The 21,618-nt window shown below is 36.4% G+C and overlaps 2 protein-coding genes across 3 annotated transcripts; both read right to left on the reverse strand.

Moving 5' to 3' along the window:
• On the reverse strand, nt 1–1,414 carry LOC103705864 (fasciclin-like arabinogalactan protein 21). Its single transcript, XM_008789748.4, has one exon. It carries the CDS (start codon nt 1,281–1,283, stop codon nt 99–101), a length of 1,185 nt encoding a protein of 394 aa, XP_008787970.4. The 5' UTR covers nt 1,284–1,414; the 3' UTR covers nt 1–98.
• Nucleotides 1,415–2,112: 698 nt separating this feature from the next.
• Nucleotides 2,113–17,973, reverse strand: APC6 (anaphase promoting complex 6). 2 transcript variants are annotated; one of them, XM_026804163.4, is made up of 16 exons: nt 17,626–17,973; nt 16,912–17,046; nt 16,285–16,361; nt 14,800–14,839; nt 11,933–11,978; nt 10,092–10,171; nt 9,772–9,953; nt 9,559–9,684; nt 8,491–8,565; nt 6,600–6,725; nt 6,142–6,211; nt 4,904–4,986; nt 4,389–4,502; nt 3,725–3,824; nt 3,226–3,261; nt 2,113–2,454 (listed from the first exon to the last, which is right to left on the reverse strand). In XM_026804163.4, exons 1-16 carry the CDS (start codon nt 17,872–17,874, stop codon nt 2,362–2,364), a joined length of 1,632 nt encoding a protein of 543 aa, XP_026659964.3. In that variant the 5' UTR covers nt 17,875–17,973; the 3' UTR covers nt 2,113–2,361. The 2 variants fall into 2 exon arrangements, with proteins under 2 accessions (XP_026659964.3, XP_008787886.3); XM_008789664.5 differs by having other exon boundaries at nt 16,285–16,358; nt 17,626–17,971.
• Nucleotides 17,974–21,618: the final 3,645 nt, after the last annotated feature.

Consider the following 21,618-nt stretch of genomic DNA (forward strand, 5'->3'; position numbering starts at 1 on the left):
ACTAGCAAACTCCTTTAGGTAGTTACTTACCGTCCAAAGTTGTCCAACTAATCTATGTATGTGGGCCACGTAGAGCCTTTTCCAACAGATCTCACACATCACGGCCCATCGTCCATGAAATCGACGAACTCGGTAGCCACCGCGCACTCTACGGAACCCAGCCCCTTCCCCTCTCCATAGATCCCGCCCTCCGCTGCTGCCGCAGACGGCTGAACCGGCAGGTAGAGGTGCGGGAACGGCAGGAAGATGCTATGGACCGCGATCCGGGCGTTGGTCACCACGTCGGGAACCTTGATCGGGACGTAGTTTATCCGGAGGCCGGAGGCGGGGCCCAGTGCCGCGGGGCCGGTGGCGACGGCGGCGGCGTGCGTCACCATCAGGTGCTGGCCCCGGCCCAGCGTCGGCAGGACGGCCCGCGGCGGAAGCCTAAGGAGGTCGGCGTGGGTCAGGAGGCGGTTGGGGACGACGTGGAACTGCACCTCCGTCACGTACGCATGCCCGCCGGCGAAGATCGAGGGGTCGTCGAGGGCGAACACCGTCATGTTCTGGAGGCCCGAGAGCTCCGCGTGCTTGACGCGCATCGCCAGGGAGAGGATGCTGAACCCGCTGTCGCGGAGGCGGACGATGGCGTCGCGCAGCATCAGCCGCACGATCGACGACCCGGGGCGATCGGAGGCACCGGCGGCGGCAATCTCCGGGGCGAAGGCGGGTTGGGGGTCCCCGGGGCTGCAAGAAAGAGGGGAGAGAGGGGCGACGAAGGCGCCGATGCCGTGGATCACGAAGCGGCCGTCGTTGAAGAGGTCCGGGCGGGTGACTTCGACGTCGTCGACGAAGATCTTGACGTCAGAGGAGTTGGCTGTCGATCCGGGACGGAGATCGGCGGCAGCTGAGGAGGAGGTGACGGTGAGGCAGCGGCCGGGGCTGGCGGTCTCGAGCTTGGTGCCGAAGGCGAGCTTGGAGAGGTACGGGAGGGAGAAGAGGCCGGGGACGAGATGCTCTCGGAGGAGGCGGAGGGGGGAACAGGAGGGGCAGGAGTGGAGGGAGTCGTCGGATGAGGCGAAGAGGGTGAGGGGGCCGGACCAGGCGGAGAGGACCGGCGAGTAGAGGGCGGGCACGGCCATGGCAAGCTCCTGGAAGCCGAGGTTGGAGAGGATCGGGGCCAGGAGGAAGGCCTGGTGCGGTTCTTGGGGAGGCGGAGCTAGCGATCCGGCCGCGGCGGACGAGAGAAGGAGGGAGGCGGTGAAGAGGGCGAGGACGCCCATAACGGAGGAGGAGGAAGCCATGGAAGCTTCGAGTGAGAGAGAGAGAGAGATAGAGGTGTTGGAGGAACAGAGGAGGAGAGAGGGTATTTATCGGCGGGCGAGGGTGGAAGGAGGAAGTGCCGCATGAAGCCGTACTTCCGTACAGCTTCTTGATTGGATTTACGAAAATGGCATGGAAAGGCGGGAAAGAGTTTTGGCTGGGGGGGACTTGCGGCGATTCCGGCTCCAGGTCTCGTAGAGCGAAAGACGTGGCAGTGAGCAAATGATACCAGGCAGGTCACATCAGATGCGGTTCATGTACTGCGGGACTTCATCTCATGAACCACCCACGCATGCCCAGGGGAAGAGGGCTACAAATTTCACATCCCCCGTGAGTCCTTTTGCTCGCATAACAAAACGGAGCCCATCGAATAATTGCTGCTTCTAGTGCACGCCATTTGAGAAAACCATGCAGCACGACAGTGGAAATTTCATTCAAATTGCATTAGTCGGGGTCAATTTTTATTCCAATATACCCTGTGTATTTTCAAACGGAGCATGCTTTGTTACACTACTGTTTTTAAGGAGGCGCGATTCCATGAGATCGTGGATGTGGTGAGCTTATTAGCTACGGCTTCCAACCACAACTTTGCCAGGATCGCGATGATGCCAGTGCACATTCATTTCAATAGCCACCCCTAATAGCGTGACCTACTTAAAAATAGATTATTCGACACCATAACAAAAATTGGAACTACTGAGGATATGAGACCTTGCGATAGTTCTGCACACACGTTTATAAGCAAAATATCCTTTAAGTGACTCTGGCATTGCCAGCGACAATGATCATCAATCAATTGCTACTCAAATCTTAAACATAATATGGCTAAAATTGCACCTAAATTAGGTGTCATTTCAAAACTTTGGTCAAGTAAAATAGCTCAACAAGAGGACATAAAACTTGGAAAAAATGTGAATTCGCTTAAATATTCCAAAGGAACAGAAAAAATAAGATAATTTTACAGAATAATCAGTGGTATAAACTATATCAGGATCATTGCTGCCAATTGTACAGAATGTTTTTGTTACATACATCGGCTGATGCAGCAACATATACCATTCACTTTCTCCGGTTAGTGCCCCGGCATTCATCCTCCAGGGCGAATGTCAGCATTTCTGTACAAAACTGGTCATCCGGTTTCAACCATAGAGCCTGAAAGCATAACGAGATTTAAGTGGTTACTTAAGCTCGAGTAGATGGAACCAAAAACAGCACAACAAACGGACAAAGAGAAACTGCAACTACCAGGGTCAGGACCTAATAAGATGATATAGCAAGCCCTTGTTAATACTTGCCACTCCTTATTTCCTAATTCTCTTGGATAGAAGTGGATGTAGAAAAGTACAGGCCATTCCCTTCGTGCACAAGCATTCATGCTGTAGTACAAGATGATCATATTCTAAACCAATGTCGGGGTCTAATCGGTCATTAACATATTCTGATGACATATTATATGTGGGTGAGAAATATAGCCTTCAGCCATTGGCCAGCTCAGTGTCAGTGAGAGCGAGGAAAAATACAAAATCACAGATGCAGACCTCTCAATACCATGATTTCTGGCTGACTAGATCACTTCTTCAATGGAATGCTCAATTTATCTGCTTAAACATTATTGTGTTGTCGGACAGTCCAACCTCAATTCTACAACCATACACCTACCCCACAGTCCTCACCATTCCCTTCTCCCTGCATTCCAAGAGAATCTCCTTTCTTTTTCAATATTATCATGCTCTTGACGAGCATCCTAGAAGGGAAATAGCCCCTAGAAGAATTATTCTGCCATGTCCAGTCCAGATGGGCATACCCCGGGTCTACGAAATGCTGCTTCCTCATAAATGAATCTCGGCGACATCTATGTAATAATTTTTTTACTGACTTCTGTGAAATCACAATTACAATCAGAAAGTATTCCCGTTAATTTACCTTGTGATAATAAGTAATTGCAGCATCAAAGTTATCCTGCAAACAGAAAATAAATAATTGTGAGTAAACTACCAAATAAAGAGCTCTCAATAAAAGAACTTGTTCATTTAGGTGATCAACATCCCCAGTTTTGCGGATAAATTCTAAAATTTACTACTGGTGTTCTAGAGATGGAGCTTTCAATAGGTTGTGATCATCGTGTACTCTAGTGCATAAAGTTGGCTGTACACCAATGACAGTAGCCCCCAGTTTTCCACCCCTGTAACTTCTCTAATTAGTGGATGTCTCGGTACAGCCTTGTTAAGTCATAACTTCCTAATTTCAATTCACAATGCTGTTACACAGTCCGAGCATGCCACAAATAATGAGAATGTAGCAACTGGTGCAACTTTATAAACCACCTTTGTTCTCTTACAGAAAGCTTCTGTTTCATGACCGCTAAGGGATAAAAATATATAATACAGGCAAAGTAAAATAAAACAAGAAGCTGTGAAGATACCTGCAGGTGATAAGTGTAAGCCAGACCTGCAAATGCACTCAAATTTCGAGTTGAAAGAGTCAGCGCCTTCTCATAATAGGAGATTGCCTTATGGTACCTCCTGTAAGAATTATTTACCTGAATATCAGGGCTTTGTAATAAAATTAATGATCCAAAATTAATCTCTTTCCTCTTCAAATGTTACAACCAATCTAAACAGCATCTTCATATTCATCCTCCATGAGAAGAGAATTAAGCAACTAAATGATGTAAGAGCAAAAAACGAGTTGTATGGGATCCCTCAAGTGTACAACAATTATTCAGAATCTAAAAAGAGAGAGAGAGAGAGAGAACATCTTCAATATCTTGTATTGATTTATCAAGTATTATTCAGCAATTTTTTTGATTGTAAATAATTTTTATCATATGACAATCTCACAAATGCACACTTCATATAAACAAGCCCATGATTTTATCCTAGGATATTATATGCTTTTAAACTTCTATAATGAACTAAGATGATCAGAAATTTCATCACTAGAATTATGCAAAATCTTAAAGCAATATAATTAGAACATTAAAGCAATTATTGATGTGGCAGCCATCAAGAAAATTGAAGGTATAGCTTCAATGCTTGTTCGATGAAAGGTAAGACTCAATATCCTGCAGAGTCATGTCAACATACTTTAGCTTCCTCTGTGCATGTGCAAGATTCACCAAAGTTGGTTCCCACAATTCACTTAGCGAAGATGCAACATGGTCCAATGTCATCTCAAACCATAGAACAGCTTTCTGATACCTATAAGCACAAGAAAGAGAAACAAATTATCAGATGCATGTTATGCTTGAACGTCTATATTAAAAGGTTTCAAAAGGACTAATAAAAGCTGCAGACCATCTAAAGCAGTCAAGCGATATTACTGAATAAGATAAGTAACGCATGCACATCCATAAACAGATGCATGACTGTATATCTGACTGGGAGATGCTTATTAGACATCGTGATAGATTGTGCACATCCCTCAAATAAAAATACAAGTTCTTAATGATAACAAGAGCACAACCACGCCAATTCTCAAAAACTTCCTAAACTAAAAGTCATTAAAATAATTATGTTCACACGCAAACTAGATGATAATTCAATTACCACAATAAAGAATTCTATCCAAAAAAAAAAAGCCTGGCCGGAAATTTTCTTACTCTTTCATGTGATAGGCTACAACTCCAAGCTCGTTGTAAACAAAAGGATCAGAAGGGCAGACTGCTTTTGCCTGCAGAAAAAACTGAAGAAAAGGCATACTGAAAACTTCAACAAGTTGTTTCTATTGTTAACTAAAATGAAAAAGATAGTATCACTTTCTAATTCAATTTTTACATTGTCATATATCTGATAAATTAAAAATTAAATTCATCACATAGAATAGATAGTTCCCTTGAACAGTTTTAAGGTAACTTATTTGGGAAATACAAGAGCAGGTTAAACTAATTGAGAAATGCAGAATATGGACCTTCCGTCGTGCATCATGAAGAAAAAAGTTAAATTAAATAGAGAACTTACACCATACAAGTATACAACAACACAATCTTTGTAAGATGCTAATCAGAACTGAAATAAACATAAGAAGGAAGTGTTTGCAAGATAAGAGAAAGAACATGCAGAGACACATATCTGTGATAAGTTCCAAACAATTGTTTACTTGAGAATAACCAAAAAATAAGAGAAAAGAAAGAAAGAAGCCTCCCAAATCCCAACACTTGGTTGCCACCTTCGCCATATTATGATGCAATAACTTATTTCTATTAGCCCCCATCTTCACCTTCACCACTCATTTGATAGTGAAATAGGACAGAACATGATCTAAATTTCTAGCAGTTTTTTCTTCGCATCTTTACTTTAGGAATTACACCAAAAATTGGATTTCCGAAGATTGAAATCACAACCAATATATTTCTTTGATTTACCTTGGACATAATTTACTCTCAATTTCATATATTGTTAGCTATGATTTATTAGAGCATTTTTTAAGAGATTCGAAGACAAGTGACCAAAGTTGAAACAGAATTCTCTCATGTAGATTAGGTTTTGCAGGGTAACAACAGAATCATCAACAACAAGCCATAACGCATACATGTGGAGCAGCTTATCAATCCTTTTCACCATTTGCTCATGTCAAGGGCTGAATTATCTGCAACATATGCTTTCTCAAGTCCTAACATTTTTATCAAGTTTACTACTCTCAAAAACATTTTATCCAGATTGATTTAGATCTTCTCTCTCCTTTCTGAGCGTCCTGCAAATAGGAGCCCTTTGTACAGGCACAACCTCCAGTATACCAAATAAGCACAGTAACTGAATAATAAAAAAAGTGATTGAGTAACGAATATCCTAGAACCACTAAATTTCTGATAAACTATCCAGTACAAAAAGTTACATATACCTGTTCTGCAAGTTTGAAATTGTGTGTTCGCATGTATTCCATCCCCATGTATAATGCTGGCAAATGGCACCTGTAATTACAGAACATCAAGAATTTACGTGCTAATCATAACAGATGCCTATAAAAGTTTTCCCTCTCAATCAAAAGCAGCAAAGCCATTAAATCCATTATTTGTTACTTGAAATACAGCCAATAACCTAAATGTTGCATGCCTTTGAGAATAAAAAGACAAGATTCAACTGCAACGACCATGAGAATTTAGGCTGTACTGTATTAAACAAATGAACAGATATAAAAGGTAACAACAGAGAGACCTACTAAAATCCTCAGATCACCAATCCTAGTAATGTACCAGATCAAACTTGGTACAGAAAAAAAGAAAATAGAAAATTTTGGTTTCATTTAACATGAAGCACTAGCAAAGCAGAAATCACAACCTATATGTGCAAGAATTTTACCCAGGAAACAAACGAGCTGCTGTGCGAAATGCAGACATTGCTTGATCACTCTCTTCTTGGGCAGCATAAGCATTACCAGTACCTATCCAAGCAGGAGCAAATGTCCCATCTACACTTGTAGACTTGCTGCACAATGAAATGCAATTGAAGGAGTGATAATTAATAGGATAAAAATTTCAGCCCATGACATCCTTACAAGCATTCAGTTTGTTCTGCATTATGAGGTAGATGGCCTAACGGTGAGAAGCTGAAGTGAATAGTAGATGTAGGGAAAGAACATAACAGAAATCATATTGAATAACTAACAATAAGCACCAAAAAAACCAAAACAAATGTTTCATAGCGAGAAATAAAACTTACAATAGAATAAATACATTATTAACAATCGCATGGCATCCAAATAATTAAAATACAAATGAGCTAGCCAACATTGAATTAAATCACCTGGCAGCTATTGCAGCAAACAAGTAATATTTGCAACATCAATCAAAATCAAACATCAACTCAGATTCCAAATTTAGTATCTGCAAGTGATATCTGTATGTGTTGTCTTCTTAGACACCAATTTTCATCCAGCTTACATTTTGTTTTAACTGCTGGTGTGTCTTCAACAGCCCTTAAGCTATGGCTATGCAGGCTTGGTCAAAAGGTCAAATATATCAAGCATGATGGTGCCATTAGTTTTGTACCTCATCTTTATACATGCAAACTAACAATCCGTAAACACTTTTCTTTTCCTAGAGATTGCTTCTATTGGTAGTTTGATATTTGTAGGCGTGCTCCTGTTGTTTCTAAAGAAGATATATATTATGGTTTCTATGTGGATGATTATTTTGAGATGAGTTTCTTGTATTTCTATTTAGTGCTCTAGCTAGAGATATCAGCAATTCACTACATTACATACCCAATTTCAGAAATCTATCGAGGTCTTGTATTTAGATTCTAGGGGTGAGTGTTTACCCGGCAAGTTTCTTGTTTTCCTTAACATCTGCAGTATTAGCTCTCAGCTCTCATCTCCAAGGGTGCCTGAGCAAAATAAATTTTTAGGTACATTGACAACCAGATGAACTTAACAGGTAGACAGTATTTTTGTTCAAAAACTTAGGTTTCAATGTTTTATGCTTGTTATTTAGAGGACAAAAGGTCCAAGGTGTGACACTATGAGTTTACTCTGAACAAAATTACAGCAATAGCTCTCAGAAGGTGTGACACTTTGAGTTTATTCTGAGCAAAAATACAGCAACAACTCTCAGAGAGATGATGTCAAGTTGACAACCGATCGTAAAAATCTTTTCAAAATGCTTCAGAGCTGGATACCATTTTCATAACTTTCTTGGATGATGAGATGTAAAAGCACTAACCAGCACTTTACTGCTTTTACAATCACATGCCAAACTGATGTTGTCTATTATTTCATTGACCAATCTCCTTCCTTTGTCTTTTGACCAATCTCACATGAAACCTTTTACTAAACAAATAAGCATGAAGCAGAATTGATTGTTTTTGGTAGATGACAGCACCATAATACAAGTTTTTTTTTCATTTTTTTCCTTACCAAACAGGGTAAGTTTTTTACCAGAGTTCTTCACCAGTCTCTAGAGTTGCCATTAATTCAAGTTATACAAGAAGTTGAAAACACACAGGCAGTATTTTTCAAGGAACACAATATGCAAGACAACTGCATGGAACTGATAGAGATAATTAGACACAAACTGGTATTTCACAATCACTTTCAAAAGAAAAAGGGGGAGAAGGGAAGGATAAATCAAAAGATGTAAATACATAAATGACGAAATAGTTGCCTTTTGAAAAAATAGCATTGGGCAACAAGTAAACAAATTTTATGGATTTTTTTTAAAAAAAATCATCCTGAGAAGCATGCAGTACTTACCAAAAATATCTTCGTGCTTGGTCATATTTCTTGATGCAATAGTAGTAGCATCCCACAGCAAACCAAGATAGAGCTCTAGAAAACAATGGTGAGTTATGATGTCAAGAAAATGGGTGCATCTCAAGTCAGACAATGGCATCATGAAAGAACAAAATATAGAAACATGTGTGCAACAATTTCATCCATATTTAGACATTTTATCTTCAGCTGAACTAATTGTTAAGGATATATTTTAGAACATTGTGTATACTTGAAAGGCTTCACTCATGTACAGTAACTTGCTTTTATCAAACTTGAAGGTAACACTGCAATTCCTTCAGTTGAACCTACAACACTAAGAGGCAATCCAGTGAAAAGGCTATTGATAGAAAATCAAATGTGAAAGCTAGACAAACATCACTCTCTTCAGTTTATGGATTAGGTGTAGATTGCAACATCTCTCCATTTACTGAAATGTAAAAATGCTGTAGAAAAATCAGAGAATGCAAGATGGAGAATAAAGAAAGGTTTTCCCAACGTATTATTACTGCAATGATGTGTGAGGAAGACCCAAAAAGAAAGCAAACAAACATAACACTGGATCACACTCCAAACACAAGAAGCCACTTGTCTCCATCAAACAGCAAATGATAGACCATATGTCACTACAAATATCATTTAAGATTCAGTCTTTTGTTAGATTCTTCATCCCTCTTGCCACATTTCCCACCAAACTGCATAAGCAATAACAACGCACAGCTGATGGTGTACAAGCGCAGGTAAGATCATTCTTTGTTTTTGATGTATGTACTACATAGGTACATCTAGGTAATTCATAGGAGAAAGTGGCAAATCTATAAGTCTCAATCTCTGCCCATGAATTGGAAACCTGCAGTAGATCGATTTACTTTATAAATAAATGAAATAAATGAAGTGGTAGTATGTATCAGGCTGTCATGTCACGTAGTTGCCTGTCTTAACATATCAGAAGACTCTTTATCGAGCAACCCACTTCAACATGGGCAAAAGATGGAACGAGGCAACAGATCAACAAGAACCATGAAACTATAAAGCAGGGCAAACACATACTTTTGAGGATAATCCTTGACCAAATTGCATGCCATCATATAGATATCATTTGAGCGGCCAAGCTCCACAGCAGCTGCCAAATAAACTAATGTGCATTTGGAATGGAAAGGGTCCCTTTCTAATAACCTGAAATAGATGCAGATTGGAACAAATTTGAAGAACTTCAAATCAAGTAAGTTAGTCAAAATGGTCAAAAGTTATTGAGCAACTTACGCAGAAGTGAGTTCAAAACATTTGTGATACTCTCCACATTGATGGTAGTATTCAGCTTTGCAAGCCAACAAGTCGGCGTTGTTTCTTAATGTGCGACCAAATGATGAATCTGAAGGAGCAGAAGCAGAAGTTTCTCTTTCAAGCTCCCTGAACTTTTCTTCTACAACTTGCTCTTTGTCATGCTTTAAAAAAATAAAAATAAAAAGTATGAAACTCATATGTGCAGAATAAAAGGCATCAAGATGTGTGAACTATGAAATCTAGTCATCATACTTTTCATTATCAAATACTATATTCACAAACACACCATAATATGTTACCTTCTTTATCAAGCATGAATAAAATGTTGATAGCCACCTATCATCTTTCCCAAATTGCAGAGATGACAACAATCTCGATTCTGAAACATGCCACTATGTTCAGTATATTAGGCTTTAAAATTCCAGATTTACACAGCTGCAAATTTTAAGTACAATAAAATCAGCAACTATTAATTAATATATAAGAGAAAAGGTACAGGTTTAAAGAAAATATCGAGCATATTTTCTCATGATACATTTTAACTAGTATTGCTAGAAATCCCATTGCGCTTGTTTAGGACAAAAGGTCCAGGCAAGCTGCTACCTAATATGGGCCTAACTCTTCAAACTCTCACTAAAAGCTATATTAATTAGAGAAAGTGAAAAATTAAAAATGAGGGCACAGGTACTATTTACAAGATGTAAAGATATTAATAAAATTCTATACTTCTAGAGCTTTTTCTTGTAAATTATAATGCACCAGATACATACATGTGGTTATTCATAAAATATATCTTGGCCACACTAGCTAACAGAAAACCTTTTACATACATGTGGTTACTCATAAAATATATCTTGGCCACGCTAGCTAACAGAAAACCTTTTAGCTTGCCAGGCAAGGTGTAGCCAACCAACTCATGTCATCCTCCAACTCAAGCATTTTTTGTCTATGCAAGATTGGAGTTGAGAAAATCAAATTAATAACTCCTACATATTTTAAAAAATGTCCAGAGAAGTAAATATACAATCAAAAAGATTTCATAAATGTAAGGCTAATCGTGATAATATCATAATATATCATGTTTTTCATGGTAGTGAAACAACAATTGTCAAATTTACAAAATATAAAGTACAATTATATTATTATTCTGCTTCTCGTTGTATTTTAATTTTAGTATACATTTTATTAAACTAGAGTGGATGAGCCTTGACACGATTGTAAGATTGCTCCACTGTGACCTGGCAGTCACGGCTTTAAAACAAGAAAATAGCCTCTCCGCATGCGGGGTAAAGCTACGTATATCTAACCCTCCTCATACCCCATAATGGCAAAAGCCTCGTGCACTAGGCCACCCTTCTTTATAAATTATGTTAAACTAGACAAATAAACTATGGCAAGGTTCAAATGCATGTTTTAGCACATTGGCCAACGATATTTTGGTGTTTCATTTTCTTCTAGTCATTTCAAATAGAATGCATTAAAAGTAAAACATGATAAATTTCAATTAAACATAGGCCACTACAAGGAAGCAATCTAAGGTATTTTGATGCATCTTAGTATAGTCACACTTAATTTCCGCATAATGGCAATGCTATATTACTCTATAATGTTACAGCAGTGCTATTATTAAGCAATAAAGATAAATATTTAGAGATGCACGAAACAAATTAAACACCACACTTTGAACATAACCAGTGTAAGATATGATATTATGGATAATAATTAGAACATCGATTAGGTAATGGAACTTGGTCCAAATTTGTACAATTTGATCACAATAAATCCATTTTTCTTTAAACCTGCATATTTAGAGGAAAGCTGGAGTGCTTGACATGGTCTGTCTGTAAACATGCTAGCAAAGTGTCAAATCACATCCATACACCTTTTAGACTGGTCAGCCAAAATTAAACAGTTTGGACAAATTATAAATATCCAAATGTAGTTCCAGAGCACTACAAGTTATATGATGTGACATCTAAACAAAGATAACAATAGTAATTTTTTTGTCAAAATAATCTATAAATTGTTATTAACAATGAAACCTCTACCTCATTAAACACAATATAGTAGTGATACGAATTAAATCATATAATCATAAAGCTCAAATATGCGACGAACATGATCAGTTTTCTCATATTACCTTCCTCGCAAGTCAGCATGTAATTGTCAACCAAACATTCCAAAGCCTGAGAGATGCAATAAAAGGGCATAAGCCAGATGTAGTGAAAGAAGACAGCTTTCTTTACAAAAAAGCAATCATAGGAACATTTTAAAGTCCGTAGATACAAGTTCCCAAAACAAGCAAATCACTTTATCTCAAAGTAAAAGATATGGCAGCTAATACTGACCTTGGCTAGTTAACCATGCTAATTAAATAAGTTAAAAAAAAATAAGTCACTATTGTATAATTATGTTCACTATGAACTACATGCAGATAAACAAAGAAAATAAGAAATTTGGAGTAAAATTGGGCGCCAAGGTCAGTCATACCAACATTTATCGACCCACACCAATTGTACCATACTATATCAGTAAAATATCAGTATAGTACCAAAGTTCTGTTTGGTATATGAGTCAAACAGGTCCATACAAGTGCGAACCGAGTAGAACTGTACTATACCGCTCGGTACCACTCCAAACCGGGGTGCGTGCTGTACCATATCGATCTATACCATCTAGTTTTGAATGGTACCATGATATAAAATGAGAAAAAAGAGGTCGAGAGCTGTCTCGGTATGGGATGCACATCATATCGTACCGTACCAAACCAGTAACGTATCAATACAATAACCGATAACAAGATTGCGGACCTTGGTTGAGTGTATTGTATTAATGGTCAAATTGTTCAACAAATGGTTCTAAAATTGTATGACTTTTACGAAGCTTGTCTTGTGAACTTATATTGTCAAGTTGTGAAGGAGTATGACCTTATTAAAACAAATAAGGGGAAACCAGTGACCCTGTAGAAACCAAAGTGATCCCAAAAAATAGGTATAATTTATTCCAATTTTCTTTTTCAATATGAAAATTTAAGGGATCCAGCTAAACATCATTTCCCTTGAAGTGAAATTCATATAGAAGCCATTTGCTTGCCTGTAATTGGACAGGATGTAATTAAAAATACTGCAATTGAATTGCATGCATCCAAAATAACTGATTGGATGCCTAAAATTGCAATTGTAGGTTGCAATTGAACTACAAAAAAACCCCAAATCTTGTAATTGGAACTTCAGGCGAAATTGGCAGCAATTCCAATTACAAGATTTGTTGCAATTGGAAGCGGCCCTTAAAGGAGTCCTCTCACCACTCTCCAACCAATGAAATTTAATATTGTATAATTTTAATATATTAAATATATGTTAACTATTTCTGTAAATATATTATGAATATAAATATGTTACAATGATATATAAAATTATTATAATTTTAAAAAATTATAATAGTGTATTAATATAATAATTGTTGTTAACATTATAACTATTTTTTATTATGATCATAATACACTTATCTTATTGTTATTAGTTTCATAGTGATTATTAATATAATCTATATAATATACAATAATAATTAAATTATAATTTCAATTCTAATAATTATTATTTATTATAATAAAACATATTATAAATATGTTTATGGTTATTACATTATATGTCATTACTATATTATCAAATTATTATAGTGATATAATTACTATAGCAGTTATTGTTACAGTAATTCAACAAAAATTTAAAAATATTAATTTTTCCATTAATGTAATTATTATATTATCAAATTATTATAGAGATATAATTACTATAGCAGTAACTGCTATAGTAATTCAACAAAAAACTAACAATATTATTTTTTGATTAAAATACTTGTTGAAATATTATAATAATCATTTGATAATATCACTATTGTTATAGTCGTAATATACTTGTTTAATTATTCTTATTACATCGTAATAATTCTTACTACAAACTATTATAGTCTATGATCATTGTTATAGTATAATAATAATTATATAATAATTATTAGCTATTATAATACATATTATTGACACATGATTATAACATATCTAATTATTATAGTAGTAAAGATTATTTTATAGTTACTAACTATTGTTATAATAATCAAATACTATTTAATAATAACACTAACTTTCCATTATAACTATAAAAAATCATCATTCAGTAATATAATTTTTTTTTATTATGATCATATTATACTTATTTAATTATTACTATTATATCTCAATTATTCTTAATATAATCTATATAATATAATAATAATAATCATAATCATATTATAATAAATATTATGCAAGAATTAATAGCTATTGTAATAATATATTTAACTGATATAACATTAAATTATTTTATATTGACATAGTTTCTATAGTGATTATTGTTATCATAGTTCAATAATGATTTAATAATATTACTAAAATGATATGATAATTATTATATTAGGATAGAAAAAGTAAACAGATCACTATTTTCAGGGGGATAATCTCATCAGATCATTTGCAGGTTACTATACTTCTTTGACATCTTACAACCAAATAGATGCAAATGTATTTGTAGTTTTCATTTACAAACGCTAGATAGACAGTTTTTGCAACAACAAATTCAATTGTAGCATTTCAATTGCAGCCTGTATCTGAAGTGCATTCAAGTGAATTACGGGCAAACAAACGGCCCCATAGTAAAGGGCTTAAGCTGTTGGCAAATTCTCAAATGTTGGATTTTTGCTTTTCAAAACTTGCTCAAGATAACTAGAACTGAAAGGATCATAGCACGGCTACACCATCTATAATCATGTTCCACATGGAGAATAGCTAATGAAAAAAAATACTAGGTATTTAGCATGTCGGTTCTATTGAAATGTATTTTGGCCAGTTAATCATGTTTTCATCTTCTTCTGTGTCAAGGGAGACCGTATCCTTCGGCCTGTCACCTTCAGCCTTTCTGTTCAATAGATGCTGATTAAACATATACTTCCACAAAAGCCAACATCTCAGCATACCTCATAGCATAGGGGATCTGCCTTAACAGCCGCTTTGTACCTGAGAACCATCAACAAGGCAAACTAGATAAGCATATTTGTGCAACATGCAGTGTCAAAACCTCATGACAAAACTAAAATTAGCAACCCGGAGAGGTGGAGACAATGATCATATTTCTCAAAATTATATGGCATTGCATCAAACAATTAATGTAATAACTAAAGCACTGAATGTAAATCAGATAAAGCAAGCTGCTTATTTGAACATGCAAGTTAATCATTGAAGAACAGCAATCCAATTTTCAGCATTTAAACAACTACCAGAAGTTGCCTAGCAATGCAAACAAAGATGATATTGTAAATAATAGATAAGCAAAGATAACACAATATTAATACCAAAATGAGGAAAATCATCGATAAAATATGTTTACATGTTTGTATGCCATCATCTTGTCATGAATCCAAAATGCCCTAAAGTTATCAATTTCTAATCCGACAGATATCCTTTTTTAGCCAGGCATGGTCTGCACCAAGTTTCAAATATCCTGTTTTCAGTTTGAATCAATTTGGAATGGGGGCATCAATCCAGACCCTGTTTCTACAATAAGACACCCACGATATGTTGATAATGAGTTCTACGTATTGTATATGACATTCCACACAAAAGCCATGAAGCAACTAGGAATTCAGCCGTGGTCGGTTACTCCTTTTGTCACTATTTGAGCCAATCAGCAGCAGTATTGGTTTGTATTTTGCCTACAGAAAAGCAGTAGAGCACAATGAAGATATGTTGCATGTCAAACAAACAGAACAAGAACAGGCCTTTAGTGGGTTGTAGATTATTAATGAGGTAAGGTTAAAGAGCCAGAGATTTTACAATAAAAAATCAATTTAAAGCCTCCACTATGTTTCCTGCTTATTTATAACATCATCTTTTCTACCATATATGCCATAAGAAATAGACATTTAAACACATTGTACCATTTTTTTAATTTAATGGTTTGCAGGGATTATCTCCCAAGTCTATCTAAAAATTAACTGTGCAGTCCTAAGATTATTTTAAAAGCAATATAAGATAACTTTGTTATACAGACATTTTTGCCTTTAGGGACAGTAAACTTTCATGCATCTGCCATTTTCTGAACATAGCTACTATGTTGATTTTAAACAGGCATTCATTCCAAGTGTTTGACCAAATGGAGCTGAAGGCTAAAACCAACATGGCCTGAGAATTGAACACCATCCTGTTGGTCGGGTAACTGTCAATGACTCAGTTAACCTGGTCCTAGGTTGAAATCCATGATATTTTTACTACTGTCACTCTTTTAGTATATTTTGTACAGTTACATGTAATGCAAATGTGGACGAAAAGCTTGATTAGCCATGAACTACCACGACAATCATATGTTTTGAATGTGAGAGAAAGATGTCGTGCTACTGAAAGAGATAATGACACTGACAATCAAGAAAACACAGCTGCTGAAAGTAATAACAACAACAACTTACCATAGTCGGGCTTGGGCACGATTCTCCAAAGCTTCATATGCCTTTCCACGTAAAAAACAAATTGCTGCTGTAATCTGCTGAGAGAAATGAGGACTTGAACTTTGTACCTCAAAGTGAAAATAGTTTCACTTGGATGGAAAAGTAACAATCAATCATAACTAAAATTGATGCAGTTTAAAACAAACAAACCACAAAGGTATGAGGAGAAGTGGTTTCATGAAAATGGAAAGAAAGAACAGGATAGAGTACAGAGCAGCATGAGCATTCTACACATGCAAATGACATGGTAAAGCAATACTTCGTGGATGCTTTTTCACCCATATACATTATACTCCACGAGTTTGTTTAATCTGATTTGGGGTTATACTTTTCATCAAACAAAAAACCCTCCAATGGAAATTGTGTAATCAAAAATGAAAAATATAAGAAAAACGGAAATAAGTTTTAAGAAATTGTTTTTTGCAAAATAGCATTAGCATTATGCAGTCAAGGATGGCTCAAATTACCCAAATACATCCAAAAAACTTGGGTCAACTATTTTTGCTCCCGCATACTAATGAGAAATCTCATTAGTCATGAATTAAATAGGCTTTGCATTATAGGCTGGAAAATAAAGTAACGTCTTACATTGATTTCATGATTTTCACCATCTTTGTCCAAGTACATTGCACTATTATCCGTTTGGGCATGAACATTCCCATGTTCATCGACTTTAGCATCTCCAAGCATCATCAAGCATCGATGCCAATCCTTCAATTCCTCCTAATCGAACATAAAAGTTGGGAAAAGGAATGGAAAAACATCAGCCTGCAAGCTTCATACATTCCAATACACAATACATCATATTATGATATTATAATGCTGCAGTAAAATCTACTCCAGGATATGATCAAATCAAAATCTAACACGTTCTTTAATTTGTTGTTAGATGGAAGTCTTATTTTTTACTATCTTCTTACAAAATACGGCAGAAAAATGTATAACCGTTTCATTCAAAGAAGAGGCTACTAACATATTAATGAATTTTTCGAAACCAGAGATTAAACTTTGTTGAGTTATTTTTAGATTGCTGTAGACGAAAATCAGTAAAAATTTTGGTTAACTTCCCAATAAAAAGATAATCATAATATGTTGGTTTTGGTGCCCATTCATCCATAGAAATACGCGGTTATCAAGAATGGTGCCCTTCAGCCAATTAGACAACACGTAGTGGGACAAAGTTCAGATGCAGGCCAGGCATTCGAAAAAATGCCCGATAAAACAATTGACCGCCGGGATCAAGATTCCGTGCCGGAAAGCGAATAAAAGGGAGCGGGAGCGAGAAAACGGGTGAGGGGGTACCAAGCACTTGGCGGCGAGGTAGCGGAAGCGGAGATCCTGGAGAAGGACGGGGGAGGAGTTAAGGAGGTGGTGGGCGCGGTGATACTGGCGGCCGAGGAAGAGGGCCTGGGCCTGCATGTAGATGTCGGCGGGGTCGCCGGTGGCCGCCGCCACCTTGTCCGCGAAGAAGATCGCCGACGAGTACAGGTGCTTGCTCACGCAGTCCCGAACCACCCCTCGAATCCGCTCCACCTCCTCCTCCCTCATCATGCCCTCTCCCTCTCCCTCTCCCTCTCTCTCTCTCTCTCTCTCCACAAAAAGAGAACGAAATTTTAAAAGGAAACTGAGGGACAAGAAGCAGGAGACCGGACCGTCGACATTTCGCTCTCTTTATTAGGGTTCAAAATAGAGTGCGGTGAGCCGGTGAGTAAACAATATTGCATCAAAGGCCGTGAAAAAATAGTTGGGCCTTAGGAAAAAGAGGCCGCCCTAATTTTGACTTTCCATGGGAACAGCCATTTTTTTGTAATTTTACATAAAATAATCATCTGTTTTTTCATAGATTGAGATATTCTTAATCATATGGCATGCCAATATACGATATATATGAAATAAAATATATATAGATAAGCTTAAGTAAAACAAGAGAGGAAGATAAAGAATCTCTCACTATCCATCATTACCCACCACCATTAGTCATCCTCATCATCATTCATTACCAAAAGTGATATACACAACCATCTACCATCATCCACTACTTACCATCTCTTCCAATCTCCACTAGCACCTATCATTGTCTATCACCTCTAACCTCTAACATCATTAGCGATCTTTATAACTACCATCATTGAAAATTTCTGCCATCATCAACTATCGCCTACAAATACCACCCACAACCTCCTACAATCTTCGCATTAGCCATCAACATCGATAATCTTCACTACAACACATCATCATTGATGATCTTTGCTGCTACATCTATCTTTTGCAATTTCCACTATTGTACACCACCACCAAAAATCTCTACAACTACTTACTATCTTTATCATCACCTATTATTGCTAACGATCTCCACTACTGCCTACAATTGTTGATAATAGTTGTGGTTGCTAGTGATCCAGTTGAAAGTCAATGTAGATATTGGATGACAGTTAATGCATGTATTTTAAATTGAAAATGCAAAACATGTTAAGTACCTAATACACAAGAATCTAATGCAAAATTTTTTAAGAAAGTGATGCACATATTATAAAATTTTAGTGCATACGTTTGAAAAAGGTGATCTACACGTGCTTAGTTTTGCTATAAGATTTATTATTATGTTTCAAGTCATGCAAGTGACCTAGTTCTCTAAAAACATATACGCACCAATGATTAAGAATGCATAGATCATCCATTTAGAAATATGTACATTAGCAGTTTATAATGTAATCCTTTAAAAATATGCGCATCATTATTTAAAGCATGTGTATCAGCTCCCAACCAAATAGTGTGTTGCTTAATTAAAACGTGTGAATCTCTTGCTTAAAATACATGCATCGATGATTAAGCATGTATAGATTGACCATTTTAATATAGGTATCAAAAGTTTATAATGTTTGCATCGTCTTTTTAAAACATGTGCACTAGATTTTTATGCATCAACTATTTAAGATGCATATACCACCAATTTAAAACATGCACATCATATATTTAAAATATATACTTGTAACTCTTTAATATCTTATAATATATGCATTAACTATCATCCCATCCAATAAGCATATAATCCAATGCAATGCCTGTTTAAATTGTGAATTGACAATTAAGCATTAGCTATTTAAGATATTTACATCACCAATTTAAAACATGAACGTCAATTTCATCTAATACACATTACCTTTCTAAAACCTATGCATCAACAATCTCCACCACCACCAATGGTTGTTATGGATGATGGTGTAAATTACCAATGGTGATGGGAATGATACATGATGGTGTGTATTATCATGTGGTGATAGAGAACATTTTTGGTGGTGAGTAGAAGTGGAGATTTTCAATAATAGCGAGATGTGGTGGAGATCAATGACAATGTTGGTGGATGGCGTTAGAGATCTTCCGTGTTGGTGGATAATAGTGGGTGATCTACCACCATAGCAGATGGTTGTGGATGGTGGTAAAGATTGTTGACGATTATGGATGATATTAAAGATTGTCGACAATAATGGGTGGTATTCGAGATTGCAAGTAGTGATGGGTGGTGATAAAGACGTTAGCATGATAACGAAAATCTTTGGCAATGGTAAATGGTGGTAGAAATTGATGAAGGTCGAGGTAGATGGTGGTAGAGATAAACAAATATGATAGTAAGTAGTGATAAAAATTTTTAGTGATGGTGGTGGTGGTGGTAGAGATTGATGATGACAGTGGAGATCTACTATGATAATGGTGAATGACAATAGCAACAGTGATCGATAGTAATGGGTTGTGATGGAGATTGACAGTGATAGTAGTGGATGGGTGTGGAGATTATCAGTGATGGTAGGTTGCGATGAATAGCAAGAGAGAAACTGGTCATGAAATGTTCACTTTTTCTCTCCTTTTATTCTCTCCAAGCATTTTTCTTATTTCCTATATTTTATACATCTTTTTTGCAAAAATGGTATTTCCAAATTAGAAAATGACTATTCATGCAAGAAATAAAAATAAAATGTCTGTTTTTGCAAAACATCCTAAATAGTTTGCTCAATGCACATGAAAGGATCATGCTTAGATATCCATAAAGAGTGGGACCCATAAATTTATCTTTGTCGAGATGCAGATTGGTTATTTTATCTTCCTTGGTTTTATCTTGAACCCTTTCTACATTGCATCCAAAAAAATATACAAAAAGAGGGGGGAAGGAGATCCATCCAAGTTTGGATAAGAGGAAAAATGTTTTTCTTTTTGTGAAAAAATTGAGTTGACTTTTTAGAAAATATATGGAGCGGCTTGATTGAAAGATGTTTTTTTGCATTTATTTTCTTGAACTTTTTCTAAATTTTGGACTGTCATGCTTCTTCTCTATTTCCTATAAAGATAAGATTCCTAGAACTGTAAAATAATTATGAATTGTGCAGAGATTTCAGTAATTGGATGGCTTTATTGATTAGTGCTATGACCAGCTTTCCTAATGCTAATCTTTTTTTACACTTGGGAGAAATAACTAGCTTACATTTGATAAAAGGAGCTCATCGACTTTATTTTTACTTATGAAAATTATTTTTTATTGTGAGCTTAGATTCTTTTTGAACTTTACCTGATGCTTATTCCTTGGGCATTCAGAGCACTCATGGAATATATTTTTGCATGTTTATAATTACGTGCGCATTTATTGCAAATAGTCATGGACTAGGTCAATTGGGTGCTTCATTTGAGACACAGACATGATTGTCCATTGGATCATCTCTACACAGATAAGTAGACGCCAACTCAAGCGGGCATCATCTCCTTGCAATTGTACCATAAACCAAGCTCAAAATCCATTATCTACGAGCCTCTTCCATTTAATAATATAAATAATTTTACTTTTTTCTCTTTTTGCAAAAACCTCTTTTGTAAAAGTGAATAATAGGAAAAGAGAATGAAGAAAATAATATAGATTATTTCTCCATTTTATCATATGCTCATTATGTCATGCAACGAAAGCTATATACTCCCATATGGTGACATATATGAACAGATAATATGTATTTGGGTAACCAACTAATTGTTTTGGCATAAGTGAAAACTCTCCAGCCGCAAATGTACTTTATTTGCAAAATATATGACAATTGATTGCAGTCATAATGTCTTAAGTCAATTGCTGCATGGAGGCTACCTAATGTACAAGGCCACAAATAGGTCAAGCAGAATTCTGGACTGCTTAAGCTCAAATCCAAGTACCACAATGCTGATTAAGATCAACTTAAGCTTGAATTTTTAACTCAACCAAATATTTTCAAGCTTTACTAAAGAATTGCTTGCATGAAACAATTCTTGGGTCCGGTAAGGGCT

The sequence above is a fragment of the Phoenix dactylifera genome, chromosome 15, assembly GCF_051530095.1.
Source record: "Phoenix dactylifera cultivar Ajwa chromosome 15, Ajwa_hap1_PhDact_Kaust_v1.1, whole genome shotgun sequence".
In the NCBI taxonomy this organism is placed as follows: Eukaryota; Viridiplantae; Streptophyta; class Magnoliopsida; order Arecales; family Arecaceae; genus Phoenix; species Phoenix dactylifera.